Source organism: Enoplosus armatus, chromosome 14 (assembly GCF_043641665.1).
Source record: "Enoplosus armatus isolate fEnoArm2 chromosome 14, fEnoArm2.hap1, whole genome shotgun sequence".
NCBI lineage: Eukaryota > Metazoa > Chordata > Actinopteri > Centrarchiformes > Enoplosidae > Enoplosus > Enoplosus armatus.
Genome location: NC_092193.1, coordinates 7,513,264 through 7,536,965, shown reverse-complemented (window position 1 = coordinate 7,536,965; position 23,702 = coordinate 7,513,264). Strand labels below are relative to the sequence as shown.

Below are 23,702 nucleotides of genomic sequence, written 5' to 3'. Positions count from 1 at the left end.
TTAGACTGCAGAAAAAGAAGGTCTCTTACTGGCATTACTAGGACAAGTACCATTAAGATATTAATCTTAATAGAGTTTACAAAGTTTGTCAAAAGACATAAAAGCTAGAATATACAACACAAAAGCAGGTTAGTATTATGAGAATTAACATATAGTTAAAATAAAGAGACTTTAACAGTGACAAAAACATGTCAATGGAAGTAACATGCAAGTATTATGAAAAGTGAATTAAAAAAAATAAATCTCACATTGTCCTCAGTCTAGTGGTACAGATGGAAAAAAGATCACCTTTGAAATGCTATTCCTTGAACAGTCTTGATGCATGAAGTTCAGCCACCACAGTAAAGACAGCTTCCTTTTGGTGGATTCACTCCATCAATCATCAACTTTGTGTCCTCACCCCTCCCTCGGGTGAAGTTCTGATCTTCTCTGAATAAATATACATTATACATAGCTTTTAAGGCAAGGTTAAATAACCTTTCTTTACGCTGCTCATTCTTGAATAAAAACATCACTTGTTCAGGCTTCAACTTTTGCTCTTGGTTGCTATTTCCAGCAAGTAGAAAATTTGGTAACATCAAATATACAAAATATCAAAATATCCATATAAAGCTGATAAACCAGTCCTGCAGCACAACCCATGTATTTGCCGTTTGCTTAATGGGGATAGCATAGAGCCCTGAGACACACAGAGACACAAGTCCTTACTTGGGCATACTTTGGCAATACGTTTCAGGTGTGTATTTTGTATTACAATAAGTCTGAAGACACTCAACAAACGATAGATATCAAATCTGGAATTGTCCATTTTACAATAACCCCTTAAAGTTGACAAATTGGCTTCAGTCCACAAAACAGGAGAATCATTTGAATAGATCTTCTGTAATTAGGTGATCTTAAGTCCCACGAGCTTAATGTCCATAGCCTTATTAGTTCTGTGTTAGGTACAGAGGTTTAGGTCACGGAGGTTTTAAGTCCACAGCGTCCCTAAAATACTGAGTCTTAGAAGGCAATATATGGCAGCAGTAGTGGACACAGGGGCTGATCAAGGAGATTTTAAGTATCTTACAGCTTCTTGAGTCCCCTTAAATCACAAATCCACTAGTGACAGAAGTCCCACCAGGACATGCTAATAATCCACAAAATATCCTTTAACTAGTGTGTGAACTGTGATTCATGTGTGACTGCAAAGGATTATACTAAGATCAACATGATTAAATGTCTATGACTTCCCAAATATCAAGTCCAATATATAGTGAAAGTTGTCAACATTGTGCCCTATGATTGAAGAGGTCTGACATGCTAATGAGGTTTTGAGTGACGGGCAACACTGTAAGAAGGAAGCAGAAAGGATGGAGGACGGTACAAACAATTTGAATCTGTGTGCTATTATTGCATTATGGGATTTATTTATATTTATTCAGGCCTATATCCTGTTCTGCTGCATCTGACAGACAAGGTACAGACTCTCCATTGTCTGTAGGCTTCCAATTATGAGCTAAGCTCTTTATCGGTTTTACTCCAGCCACAAGTTATCAATACAGTCTAATCATCTTGACACACAATAGCCAAGGTTTCATATTGGGGAGTTTGAATAGCAGCAGCTCTTGTTAATAATTTGTTGTTGTTAAGAAGATTGGTTTTAGCGTTACCCTTCTCCCTTCCACCAGCCCTCGGCTTCCCTTCCACCTTTCCCTAAAGGACTGAATGACATTTATTTGAACTGAGCTATGGTGTTTCTCATGAATCAAATGTTGGTTAACAAATTGAAGAGTTTTTCCAGAGGAGGTGATGAAGATGTCAGTAAAGCAGGAGAAGAAGGAAAGGAAACCCCAGAGTCCAAAAGGCATGTCCAGGGAGGAGTTTGAGGAGCACCAGAGGCAGATGGTAAGCAGAGATGCTTATATCTTCATAGAAAGACTGATGCTAAATGACTGATGTAGAACAACAGGTAAACTAAACATGATATCCTTCTTAAAAATGGTTAATCAATGTGTGCTTTGTGTTGAGGACAGAGTGTACACACATGCCAGGGATCTCAAATAACATTAAAATGCTTAAATGTTTTAGTGTGTATGCCTGAAAGCAATTTGCACAATAGATAACAATGAGCTGTATTATTTTATGCACAAAAGTGAGCATAATTAATGTGAGATTGTTTCATACTGAATTATTGAATAGAGTGGAAAGTGGTTGTAAAGAGAAAATATGACCTACATATCCATTAAGCAGGGATTAGCAGGTGTGATTAGTATTACTTAGGGTAGGCTCCCACTTCATGTTTGTGTCAGAGCCACAGATATAAACACAGACATAAACAAAACAAAACATGAGATAACAGTGACGGAATAATATAATATTGGTATACAGCCTTCTTTCTTCTCTAAACGTCCACATTTGAATCTGGACCAAGTACATCCATTGACACAGGGTGCTATTGCAATGTGGACCATGCTGGTAGCACTTACAGTAAAATGAAACAGCTGGGTTTGCACTTTCCAGCTATGATTCATGGTTATTACACAGAAACCTACATCTGTATTGAGTATTGACACTGTCAGTGATGTTGAGTTTACAGTCATATTACCACACAGTTTAGAGAAAAGTATTTTCCCGCCCAGATTTAACATTGTTACACAGAAACTGAGTTGTGACTGTATATCCTTAAACTAAAAAAGTGTGATTATAAAGGTATCATTAAAATGATGAAAACAAGATCCTAATCTTACTTTATTTTTCTTTTGTAATTGTAAACATGCACTAATTTAACCCCATTATTATAGCTTTCTAATATCTCATCACATTTGATATCTGGACAGTAACATACTGCTTTCAGAGAGCCATCCATTAAACCCAAGTCTTACATAATCTATTATAATGTTGTGTGTTATAATCAGATCCCAAAATGTACAAGTGTGTGGGTGAGAATTAGGCAGTTTGAAGTCGCTTCCTGTGTGGCTATGTTTGCATGTGTGACATCAACGGATGCGAGCGAGGCTTATAAGGTAGCTTTGGGTGGGGGTTTATTTCCTTGGGGCTCAAATTAGCCAGAGAAGCAGATTAGGCTCTGTGTGTAATAACTCGTCAGGGCTTGGTTTCAAGAAGCCGCCATTAAACACGTCTCTTAGCCAGTGTGCTTTAAAACAATAATTATTTAATCACCTTACCATCTCAGGTAATGCTGATGTGTTAGTTATCTTCAATTAAGTAAAAAGGCAAACAGTAATGGAGTTAAGGTCTCACTGTGCAATTTAAAGTGTGGCAGTCTGAATAAGACATGTCAGTCATTTCTTGTTGTTTAATAAGACATTTTATTTGAAGATTATTCAAGCTATATCCTTCATCTGAGCTAGGGTAAAAGTAGGAAATATTTGTTTCACAGCCCCTTTTTGATTTTTATTAAACAAACTAATTAAACAGACAACAGAAGGATAAGATACAAGTCGTCATTTAATTTAATCTATGTAAGAAACAGTATCTAGGTCTGTGGCTGGGTCACAGCCACTCACTGACTGAGTTCAGTAAATTTGCCTTCTGCAGTTTCTGTGATTTCATTGGAGCAGGAATTGATACTGGTTTGTGTTTTTGACTCAGCACAAAACAATATCTCAGTAAATGCTGAGATGATCTTTGTGTATTGATGACATGGCAGTGTAAGGGAATAAGGTGAAGGAGTGCACGACTGGCCAAGACATCAAGTAACCGCGGATCTGTGCCAAGCCGCAGCTCTTGGTGCAGCTAATCTTATTAAAAAAGGGTCAGGGCCTGAGTAGACCACCCTTAAATAGACACGGGTCAAATCTAGTACCAATATGGAAACTGCCGTATAGTACTGATGAAGACATCACTACAGAATTACTACATAGACGTGGGCTTATAACACAAATGACGGTCAAGTTAAATTTTTCCAGACACATAAATCTGGATTGAGGAGGTGAATACGTAACTGTTTTTTCTGCCTTATTTAAATTAGATAAACCAAACTGTTCACTACAAATTTTTAATGAAAACAAATGTCTAGTTTTCTACCTGGTTCACACAGTCTAACTCAAATGTGGATTACATTAAACAAAGCCAAATCAGGACCAAAACTTTACCCTTTATGAAACACTGAATTAAAAGGTAACCACAGAGGCACAAAGGCAAAGTTAGGTGAAATGTTCAAATTTGTGGTTGTTACACATATTTGTCAAAGTTTGTCAAAATTCAGGTCAATCTGTACTCAGTTGTAAAAGACAAAGCACAAGCCCTCCCTCATAGCTTTGTGAATAAAATGAGGATGAAGTACAAGCAGAAGAGGAGAAAAAGTGTAGAATAGCACATGAGAGAAAATGAGAGCGATTACATCCACGCAGAGATCCACACGTCATTTACAGTTGGGGACGACAGGTATACAGCTTTCTTACCCAAATCAAAACAGTGCAATGTGAGTAGTTGATCAGATTATTAAGATAATGTTTCATAGAATTATCTTATTGACTCTGATCAGGCATTCCTGGTGTGATTTGTTTTCCCTTGCTAACAACATTACTCTAATGTGGTAATGCTGCTAATGACAAGACACTGATCCTTAAGGAAAGCTTTACTCAAAGCCACCTGCTTCTTTGTCTCCCCTTTAACCTTTTAATACACTGTCCTTATGCTAGGACACATTGTTTGGGTTTAGGCCTCTTGGACACAAGACAGACAGGATACAGAGATATGGGACACATTCAAATGCACAACAACATTCATACAATTTATACAATTAATGGATTGCGAAGATAAAAATGACTATTTAGCTGAATAATTCTCAATAATTCTACTTTCATAACATTTTTAGAATGAAGTTTATCATTTATTATACTACATGCTAATACAGCTACTTTTGCAGAGGCCATTGCAACTGTCAGTTGACACAGTCTACAAAAGAGCTACTTTCGCGTGTTTACTTGAGTACTTTCCAAAGTTAATTATACCCTTACTCAATAATAATAATGGAAATAACAGTACTTCTACTTAATAATATTCCTGTGCTACTTTCATTATTTTGTAGGAAATTCAGTTTTTTTGTAAAAAGGCCTTTTTATGGCAGACATGTTGACATATCATAGCAGGAAAAGCACAAGTGTGATTCATAACTGTAATTCATTTGAGTATGCTATTTCTAAGGGTGTGGTATTGTGTATCCTGGCTCATGGCATTGCTTACTAGGATACACTTATGACCCCCTAGACGTGTGTGGCGGTGTCTCTACCCTCTTCCTGTATTTTCTTATTTTGCTGTGTTTGGGATGTTTCTGGGCATCATCCTTTGGACACCAGGTGAGTAGCCCCTAACCAAAAACAGCACACAGGGTGTGAGGGCGGAACTCTATAAAAACGTATAGTGACCAGTTGCTGGATCGTAAGCACCTTGGAAGCTACAAGCCGGGGAGGAGGGGCCAACTATGAATGTTGTGTTAATGAACCTCAATGGACAAATCCTACTCATTCTGCCTTTATTACTGTACAAAACATTTTGGTGTCACAGGACTGTAAGATTTAATGTGCATTGCCACCATCTAAAACAACATTAACATAAACACAACTGGATCATTCAGAAAGCGCAGATGGTCTCATCATCTGAATGTAATAATATTTTACGTCTTCTACAGAGTGTTCAAGACACTGCAACAGTTCAGATGGCTGAGATGACACCTGCCAGAGGACTGGCAAAATGGTGGACTAAGATGAGGAAGAGGAGGAGACCAATGATTAATTCCTCAATAAACTTCAAAATATGGAGTGTGGATACACTGAAAACCAAAACCCAGGCCAGAGTGACGGGTATAAAGCAGACTGCAGAGGAAAAGTGACCATTCAAGTTCAATGTGCATTTAACGGCTAATGATTTCTGTCAGGCAACATCCATCTTTCCTCTTTTGCAGGTATTACAGTTGTAAACTGATTTTAGCTATGCAGGCCTTCTCTACCTCACGGATCTTAAGTTACTTCCTTTGCCATCTTTATGTTAGAACTAATTCGCTTTGTTTACAGTTGATAAATTGTTGCTTTTCATCCAAATCTCTTAAAATATAAAATATACAGTCTTTGAAGTGCTAAGAAGTGATTATTTTTGGGGCATTCGCTCATCAGCTGTGTTAAAAGGGTTTAAGTTGGACTTAAAGTGAGGGACACAAGGAAGGTCCTAATCTTGATGAGTGGAGGGAGGGTTAACTCCTTTGACTATTATGACAGACCAAAAGGTTAATAGATACCTGTAAATACCCTAGTGCTCAAAATATTTACTTTTACTGGGTTAAAAATAAGGTAGTTCATGAACTTACTGTACATCCATCAAGGATGCACTTCAACTACAGTACAGCTCGTTGTCCCTGGATGTGGCTTGTATGTGCACAGATTTTGAGTAGCTTGTACCTATAGAACACATTATATGTAGGACAAACTGTTCAATCTAGTATTTAACTTTTTAACCTGATACTTATTTGTCCGCTTTGTTACTTGACAGCCACATTAGATTACTTGTTTTAGATGATAAAAAATGTACCTTTTTTTTTTTTTTTACTTCTATAGCCATGTGAAATATCCAAAACTGACATTTTAAATTTTGAACAAAATAAAATTTTAATTAGACCATTTAGTGAATAAAGGTTTAAAGTTCTTTAAAAGTAAAAAAATATATATATAAGAAAATATTTTTTCTAACTGGCTCACACAAAATGATCATGAACCGGAACTTCTACGACTGTACAAGATGTAACAGAGTTCCTCACATTTCAGCTCAAGCTGATCACATGACCAGTCTCTCAGCATTTTACCCTCCCTTTCCATCATCTCCCTGTCATCCCCCTGCTGCTCACCATCCCCCTTTCCCCCAGTAAGCTGACACAGCGCCTTTAAACATTAGCCGCTTTCTTCCTAATAGGATCTCAGGGGCTTAAATTGTCATCTGATAAAACTAAGGAGCTTGATAGCTATGCTGCACCCTCTTAACCAATTTGTACTCAATTAGGATAATGGGGAAACAAGCAAAGAGGGACAGCTTTAATATATTAATGTGATAAAATGATTATCAATTTCCCTTGCCAACGACTTGGGTGGTGTTAGGAGCATCTTGCAAGTCTCATATAAATATTAGCCTTTAATGAAGTGGGCCAAACAGTAAAGGTCATCAAAAATATTTGAATTAGATCTAAGAATATGTTAAACATTATCTGTCCACACTGGAATAGCATTTCCAAGTCCAACTGTCCAAACACAAATGTAAGAGCAGACCTTTTGACTACTTCAAATAGGTGTAATTAAAAACAATTCCTTATAGGCTGAATTCCATATACCATTTCAAGTCTTGCATTGTACATGCTGGCGCACTAAAACATTTAAATGGAACTGAGCCTTCATTAATGTTCTTAATTACAGCTATGACTTTCTTGCTATGACGTGTCAACATGGTTGCCAGGTATGCCAGGTTTAATGTTGGCCTATAAAATGAATGTGATACCTCAAACCAAGGGAAAGGGAAAATAATTTAATGAGTGCATACTGTTTCTTATTAAATATACATTTCTTGACAACTGAATGTACTTAATGACTCATAATGAATCTTCTCACTTGCATCACTAATTGAGACTAATTATCATCCACTAAATCCACTGACTGTTTTATGGTATTAGCTTACTAAGGCAATTACTGCTCCTTTCAATGTCTACCTTGCTGTTTTGAAATCCTTGACTGAAATCATTTAAAAACTGCATAAATGTGATAGTGCCTTATTCATTAATGAATAAATGAGTGAAGAAAATAAGATGTTTTTGCATGCTCTTTCGTTTTTGTGCTTATATTGAAAGGTGGTGAAAGACGGCTCTACAAAACACCCCACAGGCCTGACTCTTTTTATAGTCGCCATATGGCAGCAATGGCACACTGGCAGAAGATGGTGTTTCGTGGAATGCTAGCACTGCAGAACTTTCACAGACAGCTAGTACCATAAAAATGTTATGAATATGAACTTGCAATATATATTAAGTATTAGTTTTAGACTTTTGTATTTTTGGTCATTGTGGTCATGACAAAAACAATGCCCTGTTGCAAAAATTATCCAGGTAAAAAACTTCATTGCAAGGGTCTTACCCTAACTTTCAATACAATATTGTCTTAATATAAGAAGACCACCCCCAAAAGGGTGGGGGTGTTAAAGGAACATTAACATAATCTGAGTATGCTCTTGATGTGGCTTGGTTTATGCATGAGACTTAAATCAATGGGAAAACCCCTTAATTTGCATTTGTGAAACATTTGTTTTCTCAACAACATGCTGTTGGATCTTTTGTTTGGCGTACAAAAAACTCCTAAATATAGCTTCCGATAGGCGGAGTGAGGTCAGAGGAAATCTCTAGTGAAGTCTTTAGGCTCATTAAGGATGGGATTGATCTCTGCAACACCTACTGTAGCTGCCACAGCTTTGGTAGTGCCAGCTGGCAAAAGAGAAACTTGCAGGCTGCAGGACAAAATGCTCCCTGGTGCCCCCAACCCAATTCCACTGTGAACTATCAGAGGCTGAGCAACAAGATTATTCGTGAAACAGTTATTTGTTATGTATTCATTAGAAACATTATTAGGCAATATGATCGTATGTTATAGTCTCAATTGAACATTTTTAAAGGTTTAAAGGCTGTCCACAATTTGCTTGTGTTTGAATTAATTATGTTAAATAGAGGATTGTCTCTCATTACATTGCTTCTCTAGACCTGTACTTTAACACACTGCTTTTTTGGCTTCTTGTAGGTCCCCCTGGTATATACATGAAAAACACAGCATCAGAAATGTGATTATTATTATCAATATACAATATTATATTAGTTGTGTAGTATTTATTGTAATGCTGTACAATTAGAAAAAAAATCCAAAATAGGAAACCATTATAACATTGCTTATTTTTTTCCACCACAAAATCTAATGTAATCAGTTTGCTTTGTTTCTAAGAAGTGATTATTTATTTTGTTTATTCCAAAAGCAATAATGCTCATAAAGAAATAAGTGCCTACTTGAATGAAAAGTGTTTTCAATATAAGTCTTTACAGTGTGTAGCCATTCAAGTTAAAAGTCCATCTCTGTCTTTTCTCCCTTACATTGTCTATAATGAAGGGATTAGAGAAAACTCTCAGTACAAGCCATTATCTTTCAGACAATAGATTTTTTGAAAGAAAGTTTTGTCGAGGCTTCATTAGCAATGGCCTCCCTCTGTGGTCTGAATGCAGGACACATTTGGAGCAATTACTTGACCAGAAAACAACTGTCAGTCATTCTTAAAGGGGGAGGATTCCAATTAATAAACCTCTTAAACCCTTTGGTTTTACTACCATTCCCCCACAAGCTTTGGTGTCTTGTGTGGTTAAGTAGAGTTTTGTCAGGAGAGAAAGACATTACATGTGCTCGATGCACAGGACTCCAATAGTAGGTCCTTTGCTCACTTGTGTGCAGGGGATTTCAAGGACTTAACTGGGAGCAACAAGTGCCTACAGTAGATATTGTTAGTGTCAATCGTCTACTTATGGACTACAGAAACACCATGTGCGTAGCGTAGCCTGTGGTAGGAACCTGAAGGAAGGTAAGATTACTTTATGTAATTCCTTAACGTGCATTCTGTCAATTATGGCATCTATTGATGTATGGGTTTCCATAATGCTCATTTGTATTCAAGTAAGAGATGAAAATATTGTCCAAGTGCAGCGTTTTGGGGAAGATTCTAAACCAAATTAACTGCATACCTGTGCAAAAACTTGCAAAATGCTGAGGTCTAAAAGTAAAAACTAATGGAAGCCAGACATGATAAACAAAACATATTCACTGATCCAAAAAGTGTCAGTGTGCAGAGCAAAGATTCTTCACTGATTCACTTTTGAATTCCTACTTTTATTTTTTTCTTTCTTTATTTTAGTATTTTGCCGAAAAAGAGGCCTGCGTGTAGGCAACACATGACTCTTTGTGATTGTGATTATCCATCGTAATGGAAATGATACTAACATAGCATAACTTGGAGAAGTTTCTTATGGTATAAAAAGGAAAATATTCACTCGCTATTTCAAGTAAACAAGGGAACTTGCTTGCTAATAATTTTCACTACAACTCTTACATGTAAAAACCATCTACAAAGAATATTCCCAAGTCATTCAATTATTCTTAAATGCACAGCTTTACTGTATTTGTCATGTCTTCTTTTCTTTTCTCTCATTCCTTTGCAGACAAAGATGTGAGTTTTTACTGCTTTTGTGTAAACAATACATTCAGCTTCACCGGAGCGATCCTTGAAGGATACGGCCCTCACGCCTCACACACAGTAAATCTGCTCCATCGCACGTGAAGCAGAACAACAGCTCTGTACAACAACTGCTCTGCCTCGTCTCACTTGGAAGCATTTTGCTCTTTTCTGACAAAGAACAGATAAAGTGTCTCAAAAGGATCGGATGCATTTGTCAATGGATACCCTGGGAATAGTGGACGATAGTTGCCTGGACAACTATGACATGGCAAAAGGTGCCGGGTCGAGCGGTGGAGGCAGGGTCCACAGTATCGATGTCATACTGGGATTCACTAAAGACCAAGACCCTTTACTCCATTCAGTAGGAGATGATGACAGCCAGAAAACAAACGTAGAAAACTCACAGCACTCTGAGAAGCAGGTCGCGTCGGACCCCTATGGGCACCTTCCAGAACTGGGTGACAGCTCCCAACATTCTTCCTTCCATGGTGAGTCTTTTCAGAAAAGAAACTATCGTCAGGCACAAACACTCTCTAATATATTTCGTCAGGATCGTAATGATTTCAGGGGACTTTGTCTTTAACTGGTCAACAAGTGGAATTAGAGCTGTACCAACTTTGTCAGAGTCTCGTATGTCCGGTTTAAATACTCCCATACAGTTTTCCCAATGTATTAGAAACCACTCTGATGATGTCTTGGTTGTCTGACATTGATCTTAATAACAAAAGTAGAGAAATTAGCAATAATAGCAGCAGTTTTGGTGAGTGGAAAAGCATTGCACTACATTAAAGTGCAGACTGAGAATATCACATATAGACTGTGTCAAAGATGGAGATTTTATTATGGTGACATCTTTAACGTACATAAATATTAATAATAATAATAATAATATATTAAATGTTTACACACACTTCCCTGCAACAGGTCTTTCAGTTTTTCTTTTGACTTATGACACACACGTGTAGCTACAGTGCTAATATGACTAACGGTTACATTCCATTCAAGTGTTTTAGTGCCAGGGCCCTGGGACTGTGCATACTATCTCGATGGCGCATCTAAATGGCAAAGAGCCAAGATTAATGTAATTAGTTACACCTACGCTCTCCACCTTAAGAAAGCTCCATTGATGTTGGCACACTAGTTATCTTTTGTAACTTTGGGATGTTGGACAGCTGTTTTGTAAGTTTGGACCCACTGCAAATCTAAGATAAATTTGAGTGTAATAAGAGATTACGGTTGTTTGATACATACTCTTTATATATATAGTTTTCATCCACTTTGTTTTACAACTACTTGTACACTAATGTCTGATGACCCTTCAAACGATAGGAAGCTACTCACCTGCTGTATATATAATTTATGGACATGATGAAGCTGGTTTGGTATTTGGTAACAAAATGACTGCTTCATAGAAAAAAGCTAAAAACAGAATAGTTAGAGTGATGTAGAATAATAATACCTGCATATCTATAAGAAACTGCAAATCATATTCTCTCCCAGAGTCTATGCCTGAATGTGGCCTGATGTTATTCACATGGGTCCTGTGGACACGTGGAAACTACAGATTTCTACATAACCAAGACACACAGCAATTCAAAGTATATGTAGGACGTAATAAAGCTTGACTGTCTGAATATATCCTGCTATGCAACTGTTGTTTAAGCTTAATATCTGAAAATATGAATGGTGTATTGACTTGACAGTCCAGCAGCCATAGCAGACAAACGCCAAGGGCAGGTCTGACCAATGGAGGAGCGCGAATGGATGGACAGCGGAGAAGTAGAATACTCTATGAGACAAGAGTGATTTGTGTTTCTATGACGTATTGATACTTTTTTCTGTTGTGAAATGTTTTCATTTTCAGGTTCCATTGTAAGTAATCCCAGCTGACCACAGCATCTACTCTCCTACTTACTGCCACTGTTTAAGTATACCAAAGCAATATTTTGAAGACTTTTATATGAGCCCTTAGAGAAAATTAACTTGAGATCTATCTGCAAGATTTGCACCTCAATTTAGATCATTTAAAACATTTTTTGTATCACGCAGTAGTGGAGATTAAAATCACAATTTGCTCTGTAGGCATGACTGACAGGGCAGACTACGCACCTCTATGAAGGTGCTTAATGCCTGTAATTTATGAGATTATGCGACAGATAATATTCCAAAACCACAGAGCTGCAAGAGTGGTTCCTGACAAACTTTGAAACTTTCATCTTGACAAAAATGTATCAAGAGTTTCATGTTTAATTTAGAGGCCATCATATTATGGTCAACAATAACACAAAGAACATAAAAAACATCAAATGGCAGCAACTTTTGATGGGTATAAAAAGCCATCATCCCACACATTCCCCACTCATTTAAAACAATCGTACTTTAAGGATTTCACAAACTACCTTGAACCCAAAGCTATTGCTGCTTGGTCATTATTTCAAACCAGTGATCTGTTGACCATATTGCCTTAAACGATTTGGTATGATTAACGAGCTTTGGTGCATCACACACATGGCTCACTTGCTCTACATCCATTTCTTGGAAGACACAATCTGGACTATGACTGTTTAGCCAACTAAAGTCCCTTGTTATAAGAGGAGGCGGGGACTCGCAGGTTTAACTGGTAGCATCTGTTACTATGGGATTACTGCAAGGGAAGAATTCAGTGAAAGACGTGATGTAATTTGGACATGCCGAACCCCATGGTGTTTACAAACTATATAAAGGGCTCCAGTCATTAAGCTGTTTCATCATGAGGAGAAGAGTTAAGATTTCACTTTTTGATCATGTTTTTGTTCGAATCTAAGTAAATATGTTTTCTTCTGGTAACACATCTTTGTCTTAAAACTAGACAAAAGAAAACATATAGTAGATCAAATATAATGCATTCATTATTTATTTGATATAAAAGACAGACATAAAGGGTATTACAACTAGTATACAGAATACTATACAGTCATTTTCTAGGTTTTATTCTTGTGACTGTCTCCAGAATTAATTAAATAAAAGACTCAATCTTTGGAAAAGCTGTGGAATGTAACCGTGTTCATGCAGTTAAGTCCAGATAGATAAGCACATTTCTGGTTGAAACAAGGTGACACACGAGAAGTAATGTGGGGAGTGACTTTTGAAAAGCCACACACACACACACACATTGCCTTAGTTTGTCCATAAAAAACACGGAAGGTTTTACTTTGTGACTCGCTGCTCTGTGAAATGCTTTATCTATTATCTTCAGGTGTGAAAACCTTTGAATTATTTAGTATAAATAAATACCGACCAAGTTGTCTTTGGAAAACCAAAAGAAACTTTGAGGTTTTAACTTTCAAAGATTCACCGATATGTCATGTTATGACTCTTGACTTTGCAGTCGTAGGTAGGGCGGTGCACAAAACTGATTGCCCCTAAAATGACTCCTTGGCTGAGAGGTTTGCTGTTGTGGTTTTAAATTTCAGTAGTCCTAGCTCTCTAAGATCCTTAATAGCTCTTTTAGCTCCACCTCGCTCTGTCCTACGTCCTTGGCTTTAGATTTGTCAAGATGGTTCGTTGGTTGTTTAAATTATTAAATCAACTCTGATAGGTGTTAATGGACATACGTTTTCTTACATCTGACACATCTTACTATATGTATCCTGTCCTTCATTTTAGAATCTGACCTTTTCTCCGATGACAAATGTGATGAAGAAATGGGCAACCTGCAGAATGAAGTGGATGTTGCTGAGGGGTCTCCAGACACCATTAAAGAGGAAGAGCACACAAAAAAGAAACACAGAAGAAACCGTACCACCTTCACCACCTATCAGCTTCATGAGCTGGAGCGAGCCTTTGAAAAGTCCCACTACCCAGACGTCTACAGCCGTGAGGAGTTGGCAATGAAGGTTAACTTGCCTGAGGTTCGAGTTCAGGTAAGGAATACAGTTTGTGATATCTTAATGGTGTACTATTTGCTATCAAGGTTGAAAGTTTATTTAAATGGAAATTATTGTGGACACCAAAATATATTTGAAAGTTTCTGATTTCTGCACCACCCATTGGCAGTATCAGAAAATACACAATCTGTGCAACATTTTATTTTCTGGTGCATGATTTTTGCTATTGTGTCTCAGTGCCTCGCTGCACCATCTCATCTTATTTAATTTCTCTCTGTCCAGGTGTGGTTCCAGAACCGGAGGGCCAAGTGGAGACGTCAAGAAAAGATGGACACTAGCACCATGAAGCTCCATGATTCCCCCATGCTATCCTTCAATCGTCCCCCAATGCCTCCTAGCGTGGGGCCAGTGGCCAACCCGATGCCCCTAGATCCCTGGCTGACCTCGCCTATCTCCAGTGCCACGCCCATGCATACGATCCCAGGGTTCATGGGTTCACCACAGGGCCTGCAGCCTGCCTATCCAAGCCACAGCTTCCTCAACACCCCTCCTGGCATGGTCCAAGGTATGCAGCCAATGGGCCCTCCTCCCTACCAGTGCCCACCCAGCTTCAACGATAAATACCCGATGGAGGACGACAGGAGTTCCAGCATTGCAGCACTCAGGATGAAGGCCAAAGAGCACATTCAGTCAATGGATAAAACCTGGCAGCACATGTGATCTGATGAGGCACTGTGGACGGATTTTTGAGCTGCTCCCGTAAATGTTTACAAACTGCTTTTTGTTTCATGTACCAACGAAGTGGGTACATGACACCAAAGGAGTCAGATATTTTTCACTGACACTATTAAGCAACTCTGAAAATGAAGTTCTTGTGATTTAAAAAAAAAAATCACTTTAAAGATGTAATTAATTTTTAATGAACCATAGCCCCAAACCTCTGGGGGTCATTTATTTTGGTTTAGCTCAAAAGGTTTGGGAATAGACTCTTGTTTGAGTAAGAGAAAATCTTCAACATGAATGTTTTAACATTTTGGTGTCAACTTTAATTTTGTATATTTCTGATCAATTTCAGACAGTACTGACAACCTGCAATGTAGTATATGAGAGGCTACGTAGAGCCATGTGGTCAGTAGTAGCAACGTTTTTGTATTTGGACTTATTACTTGATGAGAAATTTCAACAAATTTATAAAAGTTTGCTGTCCTGATATTCCTGTTCCCTTGAAGACACAATATCTTAACAATGATCAATGACTGTTGAGGTCATTTGCTGCTATCTAAATCCTCAGAACCAGACAAAGAGGTTGTTCAAAGAGGTTTTTCTCCCTGAATATCTGTTTGGTTGGCTTTCTATTGTCTATCTATCATTTCTGGACAGCAACTGGACAGTTTCTTTGAGAGTGGGCACAAATGTGTAGTTTAAAACCACTTCTCCAATTTAAATTTAAGTTTGATTAGGTTTAAAGGCGATATGTGTGCTTTTTATTGAAATCATTAAACTGGCCTTTTGGAGAGCATTGAGCCCTGATAGGGGAGGTTATCGGAAGTCACAGAGCATAATCTGGCTCAGAGGCTAATTTAAACAGACAAGCATGCCTCTTAACACCTAATTACTGCTTTTAAAGCGATTAACCCCGGATTCTCAGCCACAGACAGAATGCCCTCAGATGCCCCTAAAAAACCCTTTTCAAGACCTGATTAACTTTGCCCCTCCCCTCAAACTTCACCATTTATAATTTACAGATACAGCACAACATATCAATTTTGTTTTTTATTATGCATCTCAATTTCTTAATCTAAATCTTAATCTTCATCCTAATTGATAACGGATGCACCTCAATGCATTGTTGACAAAATATTCACTTAAGGCAGGTGGAAAGTTAATGGGTGCTGGCAGCCTCTCTTACCTATTGAAAGTAGCAAAGTCTGACATAACTGTTGGACCACAACTAGAAGGAAATGGTGTTTGTCAGAGACATACGATCATGGTGATATTGCTTGTGTGTTTAATACTGTAAGTGTGTATTTGGTGTGTGTGCAGAGGGGTGCTGGGCTAGCAAAGTACAATTTCATGCTTTAGTTAGTGTTATCAATACCTACCTAAATATGATACTGAGTCCTGTGGCAATGCTTTGAGGGAAATTGATCTGGCAATGGATCCCCCTGTGGACACCATCAGTGTAAGAAAGAGTTACACTTACATCATTTCAAAACACTATCTGTATATCATGGCCTTTAGAAATGGCAGCATTCACACTGTCAGTTTTATAGGTTTTGTTGTTTATTTTGTTATATCCCTGTTGACAACAGTGGACTAAAAAGCCAAAGACATAAAAAAAACATTTCTTATTACTAGAACACACATTTATAAATGTGTGAGGATGTTTATTATTTTTTAAATATTTTTTTCATCAGTTTTCGATATCATTATATACTAATTTCTAGTCCTTTCAGGTTTTTAGAATGTGACTTTTATTTTACACAGAATAAAGTTACAGTAGCACCACTGTAGAAGCACTTTGATTGTGGATCTTGTTTTTCTTTCTACACATTAGTGAGCCACCAACATGACTTAGTGCCGTTAATGAGCGCTGGTGTACAATAGGCCATGTAAGCTGTGACAGAGCGAGCTGGCCTGATGGAGGCCTGTTGTGTTCGTCCAGGCCTGTGGAGCTTTGCCAGGCTGTTAGACAGATGAAGCTCCACTCCATCAGGCCCAACCAGGGGTGTCAGGTGGCCCCGCCTGCTAGGCTGCAGAGGCCACAAGGGCTCAAGCTCTAATTGCCCTCCAGTAGCCTGTGTGGCTTAGCTGCTCCAATTTATTTTTGGATGGAGGTTTGTATAGAGATCTATTTTGCATCTGAGTACTTTTCCAATAATGTATTAATAGGTAGACAACCTAAACTCAACACCTGCCATTTTTTGTGACACAGTCAACTTCTTCTTTTATGTTGACATCAATTTGATTCTTCTGTTAGATGCTTCACAGTTTCTATCTGTAGTAAAATAGATTTAGGGTAGCTACTGAAACAGTGGCTTTATGAGAGGTGTTCAGCTCAGTATATTACAAAGGAACAATGGTGTGCAGATTCTCTAAGGGGAAGGGGTGAAAATGAAAAACTCTTCTATGTGCAGCGTTGTGATTATTATATTTGATTTGATAACAGGTAGGAGAGGCAGGTAGGACAATATGAGAAACTGTTGGGAAAATAGTACCTTAAAAAGAAAGTGAAATATTTTTGTATGTACTGTTATTGAGTCTTAGTAAGGCAGATGTCTCCGTTTATAGTGTCAGTGCTGAAGAAGTAAGACCTGAAAGTATCAAAGCCACCTGCTTGCCTAGGCAGCATTGCATCAGTAACATACTGATGATGAGTTGGGTTAAAACCTGTGATCTTTTAAAATACACATTTGAAATAGGACAAAAATAAATACTGACCTAGCTTTTACCATGTTTAATGGACTGCTGCTGCTCAAACCCTTAAGGACGTTGTTTAGCCACTAGATAGGGAAACTTGCTTCCTGTCTATACTGTACATATCAACTATTTTAGACTTGTCAGTAAGTTAATACTAGTCTTTGAGCCTTGGATGTTTTCTTACAGACTCTTGGCTTAGTTAACTCTTGGGAACATAATAATAAGAACAATTATATCAAACCAAAGAAAATGTAGGCATCTTAGAACCTCTGTACTATGAAAATAATTGCCCAGGATAGGACATAATGCACCTAATAAAGTTATTTCTCTCACTGCCCTGCCAGTAATTGCTACCCTTTAGTTTTGCAGGGAGAGCAACTGCTAAATACTCATACCATTTATATGCCCCAGCAGTTTGGCATAATAAATCACTGAAAAGGATGTAGATGAAAAGTGTTAGACTGTGCTATATTTAGTGATAACCCTCTCTCACCACACCTTTGTCAGAAAGACTTAATGTAGCATCACCCAGAATTTGCTAGCGACGCACTCAAAACTAGCAATTAATTACACACGTTATTATGTTATTTTGCGTGGCCAAGCGTGACCTTCGCTGGGGCCCAGGCTCTAGTTAACAGGCTGACTAGCGGGACATGGTCCTCGGTGGAAATAATAAGGTAAAGGAGCGGAATTAATTGGGTTTGATTAAGAACACTTTTCAAAGGGACACCATTTTCCCCTCTTGACATAATTGGGGATCACTCACAGGGTGGGGGGGTGTTTGATGGCTGGCGCCAGTTGCTCGTCTTCGCCCCAGTGTTCACAGTGTTCAGAAAAAGGACATGTCACTCAAACAGCACTCCCTCTCTTGCCTTACACACATGTGCATAACATGCACCGGCACACATGTTCATGGATTAATTTTGCATTCATTCCATTGACTAACATTCACTCCCTGTAATGCATCTTAACCTTAACTGACTAATAGATGCTTAACTAACCTTAACACTGACCTTTAGAAGCCATATTAGCTAGTACTGAATATAACCAAAGGGAAAATCAGGCTGGCAACACAAGGTTTGTCTTCAATATAGACAATCAACTGGCTTGAGTCTGTTCCTCTTTGCCACAGCTTGTTTCAATCCTTAGCCACAACAGCGATGCATTAGTTTGTGCACATCAGAATACCTGTCTCGTGTCAGAAGCACAATTTTACAGGAAGTGACTGACAAGAGCTTGATTATACCTAAACTGTAATTAGTGCTGAATTAGAATTTGGTGCCCAGATAACTGCTCACTAGTACTCTTCTCTTGGTCTCCTCACCTGAATTTTGGTGCTGGTATGAGAGTGGGCCCAAGTGGTCTCGTTGTTGGCTTCATGGGATGGCAACAGAAACATGTTGGTGGAACACTTGACCGCTCTGTCCTCTGAAGAAGTGATCTGTCCATACTGTTTGAAGCCATTTATCTGCGTCAGGTCCTGTGAATATAGAACAGACATGAAGTATTAACTTGATGTACCTGTGACCTGTCCAGTCCAGGGTCCCTCCCCACGTGAATGCAGTAACTGCTGTCCTATGAGCATTAATCCTTCTGCCCATTCCCCTCTTTGATTCTTGTTAGTGGTGGTAGTTTCAGACTGCTAAAGAATTGTACACATTAGGGTTTTCTTTTCACATGTTGACATACTGTAGGTTTACGTGCATGTGTGAATGAACTGAGTACAAAACGCATGCAAGAATTTATGTTTAATACAACATTTTCAAACACAAGTATCATTTACCTGTAGTGCTGCTGACATGATTGGTGATTTTGATATCAATGGAATTTTCTGTTAATATCAAAGACTAGATTCACCAACAGCAATCAGACTGTTCTGAGTGAAGCATTTCGGTGATCAGTTATTCAATAAGCATTACATTTAACTGCAACATCTGAGAAGTCACTCACACTACCTGGCCATTATACTGATTGCTGGCACTTTAAATGCATAAAAGGGCAAAAGATAACCTCATTACTATATACCACTGGAAAGATTTGTCAACCAGTAGACCATCCATTCTAAATAGTATAGCTTTATAGCGTTTTTGTGTAATACACTGCAATATAACTAGCAACTATCTTAAATATACTTCTCGACAGACATTTGGAAGGAATGTTTATTTTCCCTTTAAGCAATATTACACATCTATCTCTTTCTTTCTACTCCCTTTCCAAACAATAACTAAGAATAACTTAAGGAAGTAGGGAAATGTCAGGATTCCTTTAATTTTTTGCTCTGCTTCTAGTCTGAACTTACTACCTCATTTGTGACTTTGGAATGGACAGTACCTGCACAGCAGTGTGGAGAAAGGCCACACTGTACAGCAAAGGCTTCCACTTTGGCAGGTCACTGACTTCCAACTGGTTCTGTGAAATTCCTGCAAATGCTCGTTTCAAGCCAGCGCGCACTCCATGGGGTGGATCATTGGTAAACTTGATAGAGGACTAAAGGTAAGGAGGAGAGAAACAATAGCTCTAAGCTTGTACATGTACTGTATAGAAGTGCACCACAGAAATTGTAGAGGTTAGGTCAGGAAATAAAGTAATACATGAAGTAATAAATTACTTACCTTACATTAAAGCTTCGTAAAGTGTCACCTGTAGGAGTGTGATGGAGAATTGATCGTGTGGTTCTGTGGTGACCCACACTCTGAAAGTATCATGCATGATCTCTGCAGTTGAGATAGTTTCTTGCAACTCATCCATAAACTCCGGGATCTGGTTTTCAGAAGGACCGAGCCTCCCTATAGATATTCAGATACAGGAGCCACAGATCAGATGAAATGGTCAGCCATCACATAAACAGTACTCATTCATACAACGCATACTTAATTGACTTAGAATACACACCTGTGTCATCGATGTCTGAACACGCTTCCTTGCATGCATCTCTTGCCCCTGCCCCATGGATATAGCTCTGCATTCTATAAGACACAACAATGTAGTGAGGTCATGATGTGCCGCATGTGTATGATTCTTCAGGGTTAAGATGTGAAGCTTATAAAAGTTGTAAGTTTAATAGGGCAGTAAAGCTTACCAAGTTGAAGTTTCTTAGCAAGTGCTTCAATTTGGTCGGTGGGATCCGAGCCCATAGAAAGGAAGCAAATCAGAGGGGTGCAAGGGTCCCCCTCAGGGAGCGAGGGTCACCCTCCTCCCACGTGCTGTGAAGGTTGAAGATGACCGGCTCAGCAAACATCATGCCCATGGATTCTCCTACATTCTTTTTGGCCTGAGACAAGGTATTAAATATCATATTGTGTATTGAACACATAAGTAACATGATCCAATCTTATTAGCAAACGTTTATGGAAGACATCCAGGGAGTTGAATCCATCTGAGATGACACCTTCATCTGGGGCATCAAGATAGAGCCACGCTTTCCAGGGTTTCCCATTTTGAGACACCTACAAAATATGTCAATAGCAACAACTTGTAAGGACTTTCACGGAGGATTCATATGTATGACACATGGAACTTAAGCTTACCTGGGTTATGATGTTAGTGAACAATTTGCTGAGTTCTACCAAATTTAGCCATACCATATCCAGGATCCAACTGAATGGCTTTGAGGGGCAGGTCTTCAGGTCAAGCACTGTGCCACCTATTTGTACATTCAAAGAAGTTCTAATGTTCTAAAATGCCATAACAAAAAGGTGCATTAAATTTTACTAGCAGTGAGGATTATCTTATCTTCAATAAGAATCTGGAATTTGTTACGCTCTCTTTTGTTATTCTGTAAGTCAACTAAAATTCATGTGCAGCCCTAGGCACGATCAATATTACATGCTCAATACTGTAATAACAACGTAAGACTGCATAAGGGAAAACATTGATTCAGCTAGCCTAACACAACTGACCCTTTGGAGGCTGCCACGTGATGCCCCTAAAACACCATTGCTAGGTCATGAGCTAAAGTTGTTACTGTTGTTTTAGTGTTATATTATTTACCGCTAATAAAAGATCCATGTGAGTAAAACCTGTCTTGTACAACATGGAAAAAATAGACACTTACATGTTTCTCTCTGAGGAAGATGCGACCTAGTAGCTGGTTCTCCAGGCCCTTCATGTTTACAATGAAATCAATGATGGGTGTCTGGGCACTGACTTCTAAGGTGTATGCTGGATTAGGCAGTAAGGTGGTTATATAGAGCTGGAAGCCATCCATCACATTTACTTTTTTGTCTCCCACTTTTACCTACACAAGAAAAATCCAAGAATTTAAGAGAGGACACATTTCACAGTTGCATTGTTCATTTCAAGTGGGTATCACAGCTGATTACCTTGAAACTAGACCCAGATTTTTACTAGACTCAGTATCATCCAACAAGTCCTGAAAAACAGGATTTTTTAAAGGATTTATTTAAATGTCTAGCTTGAAGTAAGAGCAATATTAAAAATGTTTTATAAGGCTGAATCAAACGTGTTTCTCTTTCATGGCAGCATCACATTTGGCCTTGACTTTGTCAAACTCTGCTTGCTTGTCGGCCAGCTGAGCCTCAGCCTTGCCTAGCTCATTATTAGGCACTCTTAGCCGGATTTCCTGAATGGCTAGGTTGGCCTGGACACAGACAAAGGACACTGAAGCAGCTGGCATCATAAAACTTAACCATCATGCATATTATGATCTGATCAAAACATGAACTTGATCTGGCTGATAAAAACAAAAAGTTATGTTGTGCCTTTTTGGAAGGTAAAATGAGACGGTACAACTGCCACATAGTTGGCCAGATGCAAAAAGGATATCTTTATATCAATGTCGAGTCTTGGTTCTCTCATTTAATTTGTTCAGAGACCTGATTGTGGCCACATAGAAGGCCAAACTGTCCAAAACCACTGGTACGATTAATAGCCTCTCTTATAAGACTTTCTGTGCATTGATTGTCAAAACCCAGGGGGAAAAACTCACAGATGAAGAATCTAAAATAAATTCCTGTTGGCTGCAAGGACAACATCTCAGCCAGGATGTCAATCATGTACTTGTGTGCAGGGGTGAGGAGCTTCTTTCGCTCTTCTCTTGCCTGCTTGTATTTGGCCTGAGAAAGATAAGGATTGTCAGTACTAGTAATAAAATGGATTTACTTGTATTCTGTAAGCCTTCATGTAAGGTAAAGGTATTAAATCCATTTACCTGAGATCCATGCTCGTTTGCCTTTGGATCATGTGCATCCATCATAAAGAGCACATGCAAAAAAAAAACCTCCTTTGCTGCTGGAAAACTCAGTTCTTCTGTTTATCCTCTCTGGATTAAAAAAACATAATTAGTTAGCCAGCCGCTAGTGCTGAAGCCTCATGCACTGTCCTGTAGTCTAGTATGTCTAGCTAGCTAATACGCACAGTGACTTGCATAATGAAGCCCCCAAAAGGTGGTAATATCAGTCAGCTGGTAAATCAAGTATATTTCTTCAGTAAAATATGGCAGTTTTTCGTCAAGCTGGCGTTCATGATGAGGAAGTTATTCAAAAAGCTAATAGCGGTTAGAGTTAACACTAACATTACACATTAGCCCACTATGGCGATTAAGCTAGCTAATTGGAGGGTTAACTACCGTTTGACTAAGCTAATGTTCCGTTGTAAAGGCGTATCATTATTGCAAACATACTCCTACCTCGCTAACTAACTAGCTGTTCCGGTAACTAGGTTAGAGTTGAGGGATTGTTGATTAACCTGACGTTAATGCTAGCGTCGTCATTGTGATAACTGAACATATTTTTCTGTCCTTACCAAAACTCGGTCACCCGACAAAATTACAGATGCCTATTGGCCACATTTATGCGTTATTTCTGTTTTTGTTGTAGTAGCCCTATTCATTTAGTTGACTTTGAAGACTTGTACTACTTCATTTTAATTGGTGTACGCCTGTTTGCAAGCCAAACTACTTCATCAACACATTATCAGGTAAGTAGGACTAGTGGTGGTAATGAATGTCGAGTCCTCTGCTTCTATATTTGATATTTGGCACCCTCTACAGGACTGTTGATGTAGATATAAATCGAAATAATTACTGATCCTAGATCAGTCTCTGGAGAGGACATATGTTTCGTGGTCTACTGTTATTGGTCCAGACACATCATCTTGTTGTCCAATGGCAGGCAGACATCTGTTCGCTGGAGCGACTCTAAAATATTCTCATCTCTT

General features: G+C 38.5%; 1 protein-coding gene across 1 annotated transcript; it reads left to right on the top strand.

The window, feature by feature from the left end:
• Positions 1-10,444: 10,444 nt before the first annotated feature.
• On the top strand, positions 10,445-14,825 carry rx2 (retinal homeobox gene 2). Its single transcript, XM_070919341.1, has 3 exons — positions 10,445-10,727; positions 13,885-14,141; positions 14,388-14,825. Exons 1-3 carry the CDS (start codon positions 10,445-10,447, stop codon positions 14,823-14,825), a joined length of 978 nt encoding a protein of 325 aa, XP_070775442.1.
• Positions 14,826-23,702: the final 8,877 nt, after the last annotated feature.